The 16,211-nt window shown below is 43.4% G+C and overlaps 1 protein-coding gene across 2 annotated transcripts in view; it reads right to left on the reverse strand.

The window, feature by feature from the left end:
- Window positions 1-16,211, reverse strand: part of LOC133346052 (thrombospondin type-1 domain-containing protein 7A-like) — a 234,534-nt gene that overhangs the window by 43,253 nt on the left and 175,070 nt on the right. For both annotated transcript variants that reach the window (XM_061557346.1, XM_061557347.1), the window contains 4 exons: window positions 15,888-16,024; window positions 11,105-11,258; window positions 8,269-8,410; window positions 2,793-2,908 (listed from right to left, as the gene is read on the reverse strand). In XM_061557346.1, the coding sequence (XP_061413330.1) occupies window positions 2,793-2,908; window positions 8,269-8,410; window positions 11,105-11,258; window positions 15,888-16,024 (549 nt within the window). The remainder of the gene's footprint in view (window positions 1-2,792; window positions 2,909-8,268; window positions 8,411-11,104; window positions 11,259-15,887; window positions 16,025-16,211) is intronic.

Consider the following 16,211-nt stretch of genomic DNA (forward strand, 5'->3'; position numbering starts at 1 on the left):
GACTATTACTTCATTTAATGAAGATATTTACCATCTGAATCAGTGAATCCTGAGGATGGTTCATCATCACCAGCTATGACTAATCCACTGCTGGATGAAGGACTCCTCAAGCCCTCGCCAACCCTCATGATCCAGCGACGCAACAATACACCTCGTGCCTACACAAGTGATCATTTCTTTGCTCCATCTCCCTGTAAGTCATAAAGGCCATCCACCGACTTTCCTTTCACGACGGGTTCCTTTCCTTGGTTGACACCGTCATCATTCTTGGCCGTCAGTCAACATTCTTCTCGCGATGTGTCCCGCACAAACCCGTTACTTTTCTTAAGAGTTTGAATGATATCTTTAAACTGCCTATATTCTCTAACCCACATGTGCCACTTTCGGACCTTCATCATTGTCGATAAAACAAACTATTCAGGTGGATCATTCTCCACTTCTCTCACGCATGGGCATTTCAAAGAATTTCAAATCATCACAATTCAATTGTAATCCTAGCCTCCTTCAACACAGTGCTGCATTTAAAATTACCAGATAAACAAGGGCACATGAGAGAGTATAGGCCATCCACAGACTGCCATTCGCTGCTCGAGTGGCTTTGCACACTGACCATAATTGCATGATCATCTTAATTAGAACCGATGAGACCATCATCCATCTCCGCAAGCGTTGGTTATTTACATTTATTTTTAATCACAAGCTCAGACTCTGCAGACCAAATATGCTTCTGTAGACACATGTGACAGGGCCCTCATGGTTAATTTTGTACCATAAATCAATGCAGTTGCTCAAAGAAAAAATGCTTTGGCAGGTAGGCTCTTGCATACAATTGGGACCTTTAATTAATGCAGAGCCCCTGTGCAGCGTAGCAAAGCAAGGCAGACGTATTATCCCAGCATGCAGCAAGCCCAGTGTCAGAACAGGCAACACGATGTGTACATTGGCAAAATCCTGTTGGTCATTTTGTATATAACGAACAAGCATTGTGTTAACCTTCTTTGTCTGTCAGCGAAACAAAATTCTGATGTGATGGACGATGAACAGAACCAGTGCCTTGTGACCAAATCACATGGAAAGCGCCCGCATCTTATCAGATCACAGAAGATAAATAAGGTTGATCCTGGATAGTGCTTGGATGGATAACCACCATGCGCTTGGATGGATTTTATATCCAGGGTTTTTCAAAAATATGGCTCCCGATTTGAAATCGCTATATCTCTGCAACCACGAACCGCCCATTAATGAAACTCTTACCACTTGAAAGGGCGGGGCATAGAGAGGGCGGGGCATAGAATTTAAAATGATTACCGCTAGATGCCTCTCCCAGTGCACAAACAGCCCCTAGCCCCAGTCATTCGCAAGAAACACTGCTGCAACGTTGGATAGGTCGCACGGGACCCCAAGACTTGGCGCTACACTCTTGGCCCCCAAGATCACCCCCAGACATCACGACACCCTGCGACTTTTTCTCGTGGGGATACGTCAAAGATCGTGTTTTTGTGCCACCATTAGCGACTAATTTGGATGACCTCAAAAACAGAATCACGGCAGCGGTGACTTCAGTGGAAGATGACACTGAGAGGCGTTTGGGACGAATTCAACTATCATCTCGATGTTGTCCGTACAGCAGGTGGAGGGCACATAGAGCATTTATAAAATGGTTAGTAAAACTTGATAACTCATGAAACCGTTCGTAACTTTTTGTGTAATTGTAACATATTGCCATCGTGAAATATACTGCTTTGAAATTGGGTCCATCTTTTTCAAACACCCTGTATATAGCCTGCGTTGCTACAATTGGGAGCAGCAGAGGGCATTGCAAAAATATATATTTGTGTTATCATATTTATTTGCTTCCTTAGGCCTGACTTCACAAATCCACACTGACCGACGTGGTGAAGTATAGTCAAATAGCCCCTACACGACCTGCACAGCAAGAGGCTGCTGCGTTGGCAGTGGTGCCCAAGCCCAGTTAACAACAACAACAAACTCAACATATTCGTCTAAAACATCGAGGCCTTAAAAATATATATAACTTCGGGCAATGCCCTTCTTCGTAGCACATTAAGAAGGGCTGTTGCCCTAAACCTCATCAAATAAAAATATTCGGCCAATGAGATTGCACAAAGAGGGCTGTATGTGTACACATAATAATAATGTAAGTTTATAAAGGACCCTTTAAACATCGTTCTCAGGGCACTGCGCATGGAAAGGCGGAAATAGTTAAACATTAACCGAGGGAAGAAGAAGTGAGAAAGAGGTTCGAAAGTAAAAAAATCGAGAAATCCACTTTAAACATGTAAGTTTTTAGTCGAGATTTTAACATTTTGTAACGTGTCTTGGAAGTCCCCTGACCTCGAAAGACAACGAGTTCCAGAGTTCAGGTGCCGCAATTGCAAAGGCGTAGGCGAGACCATGGGCGCAGCGAGCATCATGTACCGTTCACATGCGCACAGCACTTAATATGCTGTTAAATGGACGAGCGGGTGGGGAGAACCGATCTGCTGACTGCTCTAGTTGGATGGAGAGAGGCTGCTGTGGATACTCGAGTTGCTTGCGCACGGAGCGGCAAAGGCGGGGGAAGTAAGCAAGTGGGCCAGCGGTGCCCGTTAAACGCTCCATGTTAAATTAACTTACGCTGCTTTTATTGCGGCTTACGTTGCATTTCCTCGGAAAGAAGCACCACATCCTCCCACCCCCACACCTCCGCTCAGTGCCAATTGCCCTTCGAGCCAAAGGGGATGGGGCTGGAGGGGGGGGGGGAGCTCTCGTGAAAATTCAAGACAACGCACCTCTTGGCAGTAGTCCAGGTCCACCGACTTGCCGTCACTCCGGGCGCAGTCCAGCATGCGGGTTACGACTCCCACGCCGCACACCGCCTTCTCGCTCAGTTGGCACGTGCTCCACTCTGCGGACACGGCGAGCCACGAGCACGTCTCAGGCTCGGGGTGGGGGCAACAAGCCAACAACCAACGCGCGAATTGTCACAGCTTGCGACGATACAAGGTCGCGGCCAATTCGTTCGAACCAAACGGCTGTCGGTGACATGCGGTGTGGCGCAGAGGTCGCAAACGGCTTTTGATTCCTTACCCGTACCCGTACCCGGCCGCACCAGGGTTGCAAATGGGTACCCGTTCCCTACCCGTACCCGTACCCTACCCGAAATGAGTGACAAACGGTTACTCACCAGTGACTCACGGCCTACACGTACCCGTACCCGGCCGCACCAGGGTCGCAAACGGCTACCCATACCCGTACCCGGCCGCGTACGGGTAGCCGGGTATTGAGTAGGGTACGGGTATCGGGTACCCGGTTGCGGCCTCTGGTGTGGCGGTTTGAAAGATGGGCACGCTTAAATTAGAACGATAATAATTATTGAAACTCGTCCCCCACCTCTGACCACCCATCACCCAGCAGTATAATGGGTGCACCATAACACCACTGTTAGTAAATAAACTCAACACTCATCAACAACACTGCCTTAAAAGAAAGAAAACAAATAAGCAATTGGTGATGTTTTGCGCAATGGCCCTTCTCCATAACGCATAAAGAGAGAGCTCAGAGAGGTAAGAGTTAATAAGAGTTGGAGACTGCACTTAACACCATGGGGCCTGATGAGAATTACATTTGAAAAAAAATTTCTGATGACCAGTTTTCAAATGGGTATATGAATATTTGCCTAATAGTAGTTTTGAGTACAAATTAATTAATCAATCATAAGTATACATTAATAAACTAACTTGCAAGAACATTTTAATTTGAAAATCTTACTGACTGTGGGAGGGTTTGTCCTAGAGAGTCGTTTGGCAAGTTCCAAGTGGTGGGGTAAGGTGTGGGTAATTCCACCTCTTCAAAGACATTAGGTCAGTGTGAAAGAGGTCGCTCAACGTCCCAGTTAAAGAGTGGCTCTCTGAACCTTCCTCGAGTGGAGACCCTTCCGCTAGCAGTCGCGTGAGCAAGCAATTTAAACTGCAGGGCTCTGAACATCATCAAGCAGGAATGCAGCTACCGGGCGAATGCTATCGAATTGACATGTGGACGGTAAAAAAGCAAATGCAAGTCAAAAGATACCACTGTGTTACAAACAGCACGGGATAAATATAAAGAAAAGTGTACTTTTAAAAATGATTACCTTGTTTAGTCTCAAGTCATTATTATATGGCCTTGCGTATCCCACAATGCAGCTATGCGATACATTTCCTATTTGCAATTGTTTCGTGCACAAGTGGTTACGTTAGATTTATAAACATAAATATAATGGGAGAGTGGAAACAGAGGCACAGTGGGGGGGGGGGTCGTTGTTGGGGTAGAGATGAAAGAAACTATGAAAGCAAACACAGCACATCTTTAAATGTTTTAATGAGAATTTAAGCCCTGAATCTCGTTAATTGTGCTGGATTACTCCCCGACACCACTGCAGTGTAATAGCATGCACTAACTTAATGCATTCACTAATTTTTTTGTAGCAAGCTTTTGGGGATCCCTATATTATTTTCAACAAACTTTTTCAGACATTAATTAGCCTTCAAACTGCCAAAGTCCATACACGGACGGGAAATGCTCTGAAAAATGACTGCACACCGCAAGGCATGATCTTGTGGTGTTTACATGTGTGTACATAATTTGCTCAAGTCTTCCAAGAGCTTCATCGTAGCAATATGTCTCCACCATGTTACACACTTGCTCTGTGTACAAAGCTGGTTCACCATGCGATACGGGTCTCCCCCGATTGCATTTGCATATCAGCCTTCAAAATAGATATTTTTGTGGTTTCTGTACATTTATAGAACACGCATAATCCATTATACGGCACCATTATCATTTCGTTCAAGTCACTGTAAGCAAACTGACGAGTGGTGAGGATGAATAATGAATCCTTAGCTCCGAGTCGCAATAAATTAAATCAGTGCAAATACTATGGAAGGTAAAGGTGTGGACCTACAATTGCTTGCTCACTCACTGTCGGCGGAAGGTGCGTCGACGAGAAAGCTTGGAAGTGTCCCTTTAAAGGATATTTTGGCCCACTCTTCTACTTTACCCCAGCACACGCGATCGTTTAACTGACAGAGGCGGAGGCATTTAACAAACTTGATTAGTGTTTCAATTGCCGTTCCGGGAGATAGCGTGAGTGATCTTAGGATTGCAAGTCCAGTGTGCTCACCATTACGTAATGGCAGCATCCTCAAAAATAGTGTCAAGGCGCCCTTCCCCCTCCAACCCAGCTTAAATATACGCTGCCAAGCCTGGTGGTGCTCATTCAGACGCTGTCTTTCCGACAGACCTGTTCTTCACCTGAGGACGGCTGCTTGCGTTGTGGCCGAAACGTCTATTATTTCCCTTCTACGTGACTTTACCGAAAGAACCAAGAAGATAGTGGAGTACGCTTTAAAAAGAAGGCAGCGTCACCCCAATCTAGTGAGGAGGGCAGGAAATAATTTCTGAGTAACGAGTATTGCTCAACAATTTAAATGTTAAACCTCTGATGTAATTAACCAACGAGCTGGCTGAAAGTAATTCCAGGATTTTATAAGATTTTAATGACAGTTTGGCCATAATGTTTCCTTCAAATTGGGGGCCTAAATTGTAATTCGTGCTATTTCTTATTTTAAACATGTGCGTGAACATTATTTATTGCTTTTTGAATTGGCGAGTTCAAAGCTGGAATAATTCACGACGCTGCAGATACATGTCATTCAAAATGCATTTCGTATTACCACCAAGACAGAATACATTTGTGCTAACAAAAGCGATGAAATCATCCATTCTCTCATGCTCGGCCACAGCATGAGCATGGAGAAGCTGCACTATGCAGAGTTCTGCTACGAATTGAGTCAATGCACGACATCTACAGCTTTGTTGAAAATGTGTTTTTCTATTTTTCAATTAACGTGCTTTATTTCTTTGTAATGTTATACAGGAATTGAGTGGTGTCACGGCGCTTAGCATGCTGGGTTATGAACTTGGCAACTAGAGTTCGATTCCTGGCTACGGCTCTTTGGATCCCCAGACAGATATCAGAATCGGTCTTGCCCTCCCCATTTATCAACCCACACTGACCAGCGTAATAAAGTATGATCAACAATACTCCCGTGGCTAATACGGCATTGGGAGGCCTTCATCCATTGGTGGATTGAGAACGGCTTGATGCATTTTTTGTTATTTTCATGTTCCCCGGTGTACAATAATGCTGCAAGTCATTTGTGCTCTTGCAATGCTATCGAAAAAGTCCTGATTCGGAACTCCCAGACATTAGCACAGTGTATTTGAAGTGTATGTCCTTTGGACAAGTGCTGTTCGCGAGCACGTATTAAGGCTCACGTGACACACCAGGTACTCATTTGAGTCAAGGTAGTGGAGACTCACGTCTAGCCAAGAAACAAGTTGGGGTCAGTGCATAATGCGAGGTTAATGAATACATTGGCGTGGAGTGAATTAGATCCCAAGCGAGTGACATCTGGACTGCAAACGGGGCCCCCAAATTACCAAGTCTCACCACGGATCTGCGTGAAGTATGGTCACGCATCCCCCATGATGGACACGGCGTGGGGAGGCCTTCATCCACAAGTGGATTGGCTCAGTGCCGTTATTATTTAATAATATAATCGTATGCGTTTTTTTTACGTAACATTCATTTGGAATTCTAAGCCCATTGAAGTTGCGTAACCCTTACACGGTAATCCCGTGGACCTGTCGACATGCCTGGTTATTTCTGGACAGGCATATGGCAGAGGACGAACTGCAATGCTGAAGCCCTTCACGTTGTGCAGGTGCAACGCTCATTAACAAAATGCATTTTCATGAACAAACATCACTGATTGCAGGCACAAAGAAACACGGTGCAGTAGGAAGCATAACCAGATGGTTTCACGCATATGATCATTGAAGATTATAACGGAGCGTGTCTACAAAATACAGTTGGGCCAAAATGGCTTAAACATAAGCACACTCCTGGGAAGTCATTCCATCAGATGGACACAGGCTTATTGAAGCAAGAAGATTTAAACATGCCAAAAGTTGTGTTGCAGTCACGCAGAAAAAAAAAAACTACATCGATGCCAGATGCCCCAGTGTAAGACCATTTTCTGGAACAAAATGTCACACTTCAGATCAAGAGGTTATAATGAAATGCAAAGCGTGCTCACTTGCACGGCAGTGTGGATTTGAAGGGACACACGCACACACGTCCACCAACGCAAAATGCTAAAGAAAGTGAGAGATGACATAAATAAACAACTGATCTGAATGTAATGCAGGTTAATAAAAGCTCTCCAGTGTGTGCTCCTTCTTGCAAACATTTCCCGCGAGCCCCCACTCATCATCTGTGCCAGCTGTGGTCATATGCATTTTTTTGCGTGAGTTCAGATAAAGGGCACTCCATAAGAACTCCGGAAATTTGAAAACACTTTCAGCAAATTCATGCTGGCAGCATACACACACACACCAGCTTAATGGAAGCTGCATGTGTCGGTTTGCAGAGTGGCTGTCTTGTGATCGGTTGGGCTTGGACCTCTCACTACTAAATGACCTTGGGATCGGTGTAAGTTCCAACACAACGTGAAAGCAGTTTACATTTTAACCTTTCCAAAAGAACCGTAATTAAAAACGTTACGTGACCAGTATCAAGCGCAAGTATGTCATTTATCAACGATAACTTATTAAAACAAATCCTATAACACCGATGGCAAGATTGGCCTAATTTTGAATGCCATGAAGCATTCATTTTGCTAGAACACATTTACGTGCAATGTCCCGCATCTGTACGGATTTTCATCTACCAGAACTCCAATAAACTTGTCATATATTCCGTGTATGTGTATGTTGTTCAAGTTGATCTAAAAAAACTCACTGATGAGCAGCCTGGAATCAGGTTGTCTGCTGCATTTTCTGTCATTATTCCTTATTTAAGAAATATATACATAATATGAAAGCCGTAGACTCGTGTTATGTTTAGGAAAATTGCAAAAGTCTACCCACGCAAGACACAAGAAACGATACAAATGCGGCAGCTAAAGGGAGCCAAACATCAGAATCTCTTTTTATACTGCAGAAATCCGATGAGCCATATAACTCTTCATCACAGATGTCCAGCAGTAGGGGCGGGTCAGCAAGTTCGAGCAACCAAAGAAATGAACAGACTCGCGACCAGAAATCGTGACAATCGTCGAATCATTAAGGAGGTGTTTGGGGAGCAGGGTCACACCACCGGTGAGCACGTTGGCCGCTCGGGGCACAGGTGCCACCCTCGCCCACCACCCCCCGTGGCCGCACCTGTCAGGTTGTACTGGTGGTGGAAGTAGTTTTTGTCGAGCGCGCACGGCTCGCTCTCGTTCAGGGCAGCGCAGGTCGCTCCCGGCGCGGCGGGGCGGAGCACGGAGCGGGTGCGCATCCGCGCCATGGAGCTGTTGTAGGGCTATGACGCAATAAAGAAATAGACACAAATGGGTTCGCGTGCAGGTCATAGGTGCATCGGTACATCGCTTGATCCTGAGAGGTGGGGGATGACTTTGGAAGGCCTTCGTCCAGCAGTGGATTGACCCCGATTGCTGGTGGTGGTGATGATGGGGATGATTATAACAATGGATAGTACGCACGGTACGAGCACGCACTGTCAATCCAATCAGCGACTTAGCTGCCGAGTGTGCAGGTGGTGCAGCTGCACAGGCGCTGGGCTACAGAATCTGGGGGGTGGGGGGGATTGGACAGCTTCCCCCCTTATTTCATTCTTTGCACTGGGGCCCATGCCAACCACACGACATCGCTGACGGCAGTACAACACAACTGCTGTCCCATGGTTATCTGCACAAATACATTTACTGTCAGGCTGTACATTATTCTTTTCATATTTTATTCATGCCATCGTACATCATGCTTTTAATATTTTATAATGGATGCTTTTTGTCTCCATCTATTTATAATGATAATAATTTACAGCCCTTTGTCAGTCCATCGCCAGATGAAGGCATTTCCACACTGCGTCATGCAACGGCGGGTTGACGACACTTCACCAGGTTGGTGGGTAAAGGGGGCCAGTACCGCTTCAGATATGAATTGCTACCAACGGGATTGAGTCATTTCCCACATGACAACAAACATGTTGGAAAGTAAACTATTTTACGAGCATTAAAAACAGATGACTCCAGTCTTCACCCCCCCCCCACCCCGTTCTATACGAACAATAATTTGTGTTTAATCTAGGCCACCGCACACCCCACATTACCCCAGATGATTATGCGATGACGTGTGTGAGTAAATCTATGGGTCATTTGGTTCCGACTTTGCGAGTACGTCATGTCTACTGCTGGCTTAGCACTGCCCACGGACAAACGAGCGCTGTGTGACGCCGCCGTGGTACAACACACTTTACTTACAGAGATACGTGAATTAACACAAAGGCAACACAGAGACTGGCACACCAAAATGTGTAGCTATTCTTTAAGCAGACATTCCTTTGGGAACACATTTTCACGGGTTGGTATTTGAATAATTCTTTGTCTCTGTGTCACCTCCAGCAGATGCTCTGAAAATTTACTTTCATCATATTCCGGCCTTCAGCCTGTTTGATAAGCCAGCCTTCAGCTTGCATATTGAAGGAGAGCTAAAAAGCAATGTCTTGGTTCACATCTTCAAGGAAAGTAGAATTTTCTTAAAGAAAAAAACATGACAAAAGAGGTGAAGTTTATAAATTATGAACTCCAAGGTGACATCTCGATATATAATACAGTACTTGTTTACAATTACATTTGTTTTATGTTCAGCTATTTCTCTACAACTTTTTCCTTTGGAAACTGAATTCCACCAGAATTATCCGAAATTAAACTTGGCAAGGATAAAAAAAAAATAACCCTAAAATATATTACCCTCATTGGGAAACTAATTTGCTCAGCAGGCTTATATATCTTTTCACAAAATTGGAGAGAACATTCGGCTTTGCATATGCAATGCTTCCACAACTGTCAACTTGGCATCCTCAACAGTCAACGTGGAATCCTCAACTGTCAACGTGGAATCTTCAACTGTCAACGTGGAATCTTCAACAGTCAACGTGGAATCCTCAACAGTCAACGTGGAATCCTCAACAGTCAACGTGGAATCTTCAACAGTCAACGTGGAATCTTCAACTGTCAACGTGGAATCTTCAACGTCACTCAACGTCAACGTGAATCTAACCTGTCAAAGTGGAATCCTTCAACAGGTCAACGTGGAATCCTTCAACATGTCAACGTGGAATCCTCAACAGTCAACGTGGAATCTTCAACTGTCAACGTGGAATCTTCAACTGTCAACGTGGAATCTTCAACTGTCAACGTGGAATCTTCAACTGTCAACGTGGAATCTTCAACTGTCAACGTGGAATCTTCAACTGTCAACGTGGAATCTTCAACTGTCAACGTGGAATCTTCAACTGTCAACGTGGAATCTTCAACTGTCAACGTGGAATCTTCAACTGTCAACGTGGAATCTTCAACATGTCAACGTGGAATCTTCAACTGTCAACGTGGAATCTTCAACTGAACGTGGAATCTTCAACTGTCAACGTGGAATCTTCAACTGTCAACGTGGAATCTTCAACTGTCAACGTGGAATCTTCAACTGTCAACGTGGAATCTTCAACTGTCAACGTGGAATCTTCAACTGTCAACGTGGAATCTTCAACTGTCAACGTGGAATCTTCAACTGTCAACGTGGAATCTTCAACAGTCAACGTGGAATCTTCAACAGTCAACGTGGAATCTTCAACTGTCAACGTGGAATCTTCAATTGTCAACGTGGAATCTTCAACTGTCAACGTGGAATCTTCAACTGTCAACGTGGAATCTTCAACTGTCAACGTGGAATCTTCAACTGTCAACGTGGAATCCCCAACTGTCAACGTGGAATCTTCAACTGTCAACGTGGAATATTCAACTGTGAAAGTGCAATCTTCAACTGTGAAAGTGCAATCCTCAACTGTCAAGTTGGAATCCTCATCAGTCAACGTGGAAGTTGTTTGTTTTGTGTGCCACCTCCACATTACACAAACCCGGGTCACAGAGGTCTTGGCTTGGAGCATTCGAAGTTAGAAGCTAGACGACATTAGAAGTGGTGCGCGTTTGCCACTGTGTACCTGTACGCAGGTTGTCCACGGGCCCCACTCGGACAAGACACACTCCCAAGGGCAGGGAAGCCAGCACGACCGGTGCGCAGCAGGCATGGCTTCAGGGTCGCACATCTGTGCATCGGCCACTTCGCTGGGCCCATCGGGCGTGTTCACAGTGCACCTGCGCAAGCCACACACCGGCCGTAATGCAGCACTTCGAGCAAAAGAAGAACACATGCATATCTGGCGAACAACCGGAAAACACATCGGAGATCTAAAGAGCACAACTGTAAAAACATACACGGTAAATGTATAACTGCTGCAAAAGTGATTGATAGCACAAAATAAAAGCTTTGGAATGCACATGACTAGCTTGATAATGGTGAAATCTGGGTCCAGACTGGGTCAGCAGCAGCAGCAGCCGTGTCTGTATCCTTAGGGTGCCTCCGTTTTTTTTTAACTCTGCATACATAACAGCACCATGCCCATGTGGAATGGATTGCGTGTCTGTGTTCCTCCGCCTATGTGAGAAGTTTTGGTTCAAAAGAAATATGAAAAAAAAATCCTCCACATTTTCAGATATAAGTGAATATTCTGCAATAATTTGACAGCTGTTGGAAACGTCTCTCACTTTGCCAGAAGCTGCATCTCAATATTCGCATTAAACCCCAACAAATCGATTTGGGTGTACACAAATATGAAAAAAAACTGTTAAGATGTTAATAGTATAAACTTTTCCTGTGGTGGTTTAAGTCTGGGAGATTTACCGGTCTCCTGGTGGGGAATACCAACAGTTGCGATGAAAGTCGTAGGCTCACTTGCCTGATGAGCTTTACACCAAACAGTAAATTTTAATTATAACTCGAGTCATGTTCTCTTTCTGTTACCGCTGGTTGGCACAGCGCTCTCAGCTAGAGGCAGCCCACAATATCGCATGCTGCCAGAGTATCTAGTCGGAAATGAAATAGCAAGAAACTTCAACCAGTGTTGCGATAAATGGTTTTTAAATGGATATCAGGATACACAATTACACATTTAAAATTGTTGTACCGTCACAACCAAATACTGTCCTTGAAGTATCCATGAGCATTGCAAGGTTTATAAAAAGGCAATTGCTACTGCTTAGGTGAATGTGAAAATGCATCTATGTTATCGTAACCTAGAGAATGGAACACTGAATGGGAGGGGGGGGACTTGTATGTGTAGGCACACAATAGTTTTAGTCGCACATTAACGACCTATTATGTTGAATGTGAAAAAACAGAAATCTATAAAAATTTCTCTCGTTCCGTGTCTGTGCAGTAATAATGTCTGTTGTGGGTTAAGGACAATGCAAGGTCAATTCTTAAGCAGTAATCGCCAAGGCACATAAATATGTGCATACGAAACATCCTCTTTTGCTCGCTGCTGGCACTAATGAGCAAATTCTGGGTTAGTCCTGAAGTGGGCTGGTCACCCCCCAGAGGGAGAAATTGTCGCTTCGTTTAGCCCTATTATAGTGTGGGCTGCTCCAGCAAACGAAGATACAAAACCAATGCTGAAAAATTAGGGGCATGGGGAATAAAAGCTCCCGCTCTTATTACTCAAGAATCCTACTGAGACAACTATCACTCGCAAATTATACAAGACATTCAAGGATTGAGTTGTCTACTCCAAGGGTAATGGTGTCTTATGATGCGATACGTATAGCTAACTAATAATTACGTTAGATTTGTTTTCACGCAAAGTTTCTAAGAATACCACTGCTCTGTCAGTCGGCATTATCAGTCTCAATATTGTGCTCACAACAGAGTAAAAACTCATGAAACCTCCAGCTGTATCATATTCTAGTGAATCTGTCTTATAATAAAATATTGCCTTGGGTAATTGAATGGATATACAGCATCAACAACTGACAGTTCGTGAAGGCAAAAAGTACTCGTAAAATGTATAACCTGGGTCATTTTGATGCATCATCTTACTTGTGAAATTAATCAACAGTTGCCCAAAGGTGTTTGCCATTTCTTTGGCGTCCGCTGAATTACGAACGTTCATTGGTGCTTTTTTTTCCTTCGTAATAAAATAACATCCCCCTTAAATTAGATTGCATACATTAACCAGTCCCAAATACTGTATGCTCATAGAAATTTAAAGAGTGGCACAACTGGACCTGCATTCATTGTCACACTCTCCAGACCAAACAGAGAAATCTCCACTCCCTAATCCCCACAATTGTTTTAAATGAACGAAGCTCATACACGGATTCGTTTTCCTATAGTCAGAACGTGTGTTCACCTTTTGTTCGTAGCAGTGTTCAAAATCTCAAGGGGTTTAACTTATTCCTTCACCATGCACATTTTTAATTGGAACACTATTTTCTACAGGAATATAATGGCGACGATATTAAAGGATAATAATTGAGATTTAACAATTCGCAGACACTGTCTAATTTCCTCTCCGGTATTATGCTCTAATTTGTAACATTTAATTTTAATTGGAGACAAAATTCGAAATATATTCTTGGTTCTTTCGGTAAAGTCACGTAGAAAAAAAAAATGTGTTTATTATTTTATTATTTCCCTGCTACGTGACTTTACCGAAAGAACCAAGAATATGAATCCCTGCAGTCACGAAAGCTTTAAATCAAAAAGATGTTATACAGCGTTTAAAAAGACGTAACAAGACTGCAGTTCTATCATTTCGCTGCATTACATTCACCAGTCACATTGTCAATGCCCAGAATCTCAACCGGCTTTGTCATTCAATCCTGACGGCAAGCACATACCAAGAGAAGCAACGCTTTCCAATCATGCACCTCCATTCTTTGGACAAATCCAATGTTGGGAAAATAAGTAGAGTAGTTCAAAAGGGTTTATACTTCTGGGAATGTACCCGTATTAATGCAATGTTGTTGAAGCAGGGTACCACTTCCTCTGGGGAATTTTACCCGATACTGAGAACCTGCAGCTAAAAATCCCCAAAGAGCATGACATTAGGCTGTATAGAGACACGAATGCAGGAATAGGTAACAATACGTGTTCCGTCTCGTAATATCTGGCTGTGAGGAGACTCGGTCAGCATGCTACATCGTTTACCACAATACGTACACACATACACTTATTTATTCTTCTTGAAAAAAAAAAAGACCGTGGTCACGTTTTGCAAAAAAATGTTGTTAAAAATAGGTTGTGAGCAGCATCCGAGATTATCTTGACTGTGTTCAGTTGACCGTCTCTTTGTATTGCGTTGAAATCAGGAAATCGGAGTCGGGAGATAAATTTACGTCTGCTTTGAAAACCCATCCCTTTAAAGTGGCTTTCCCTCTTTAGTTTGGTCGGTTTTCCTGGTTCTGTTGTTGTTTCCTGCTTTCAATGCATTGTGCATCGGATCCTAGGATGTGATGCGCATTATACATTTGAATATTCTTAGGTTTTTTTCGGTAAAGTCACGTAGATAAAAAAATTCAAGTTAATAAAAGTAAAATAAAAATAAAATAAAAATGACGACGATAGCTATCGTGCTGTGACGGTTCCACCTGAAGACGGAAGCTTGTGTTGCCTCCGAAACGTCCTGATTTTTATTTTATGTTTTATTTAACTTTTATTAATTTAAATTTCTTACCTACGTGACTTTACCGAAAAAACCTAAGAATATGAATCCTTGCAGTCACGAAAGCTTCAAATCTAGAATTAATACGTTTGAATTATTATTATTATGCATGTGCAGAACTGTCTATTTGTAAGGGCCACAACCAAACGTGAGATGGGCACCCTCAAAACCCCTTTGCATTCTTTAAAAACGTAACAAAAATGCGTTTACAAACATATCTTCACTTATCAACACATTTCGATTTAAAGCTTTCGTGACTGCAGGGATTCATCTTCTTGGTTCTTTCGGTAAAGTCACGTAGAAGGAAAATAATAAAATAAAATAATATTATTTTATTACTTCCCTTCTACGTGAATTATCAACACATTTTAAGACCAAACAAAGGTTCAATAAAAAAACACTCTGCAAATGTCTTGACTGTGCGATACCAATCGCATTCGCTTCATAAATTAGAAGATGCATAACATTTTCAAATAAATTAAACCTCTCTGTATTTGCTTATGATATTCTTTGCGAATATCTAATTCAATCAGAGCTCTGTAATGTAAAACCGTGACCGCGTTCTGTGATAAATGTGATGTATTTGAGAGAATGCTCGTTTCACAGCTATCATTTTGTATTTTGTTGGATAAAAAAAATACTAATTTTAAACGCTGTCATGAGAGAATGTTAGCTCACTTGCCAATACATTCCAGGGCATCGTATCATACGACAAAATGTTATGTCACATTTTTAATGCTCAAAATCTAATTTTCAAGCTGTATTACTGTGACAGCATTTCTAACAGCTGACCACTGCAGACCATCAATATTCTGCACGTCTGATGACAACAAGAAAATGTACCGCAAAATAAATAACCAATATTGATGAACATCTCAACCATAAAATAAGCAAAATTAACACAACAGCGCAATATAATACTGGCAAACAAGTGTTGTCTAGACAAAAAAAAGTCTAAATGGATATCGCAAGCCAATGTATAACTTGATCATCAAATTTTCAGATGACACTGCCAAGTGGCCAATATGTGTGATTTAACTAGAGCCTGGGGAATTATTTGCAAAGCTGAGCAAGCTGCCCAGGCTTTAGAGAACGGGCAAATTCCATGAAAAGAAAAAATAAAGAGGGAAAAAAAATACAGCAACAATAAAAACCTAATCGCAATGTTCCAGAAACCTACGTGTGCCGCCTGCTTCACTGTCGCGCACACGCGAGCTCTTACCTGACTTGACGCACCTGCTCACCGGCGCTGGATTCCCCGCACCCTCCCACCGCGCCGCTCACATTGCAGGCCCCCCACGGTCCTGCCACCCACACGTGCTGCTGGCAAGGCACGTGGCACGGCACCACCTCATACACCTGCTCGGCACACGGCTGCACACGGGACACCGCGGAGGGTGAAGGAAAGCTTCTGAGGGACACCCAAGGCCGACGGGAAAGGGGAAATTTACGCCACGAAAGCCTCGGCCAGCAGATTAAGGGGGCCGCTTTGCTCGAGCAGTCTGGTAGAGGTTGGCCCCAAAGTGTTCTGTGCCCAGTTCTAGGG

This window comes from Lethenteron reissneri, chromosome 23 (assembly GCF_015708825.2).
Source record: "Lethenteron reissneri isolate LAM-NWPU_2019-01 chromosome 23, ASM1570882v1, whole genome shotgun sequence".
NCBI lineage: Eukaryota > Metazoa > Chordata > Hyperoartia > Petromyzontiformes > Petromyzontidae > Lethenteron > Lethenteron reissneri.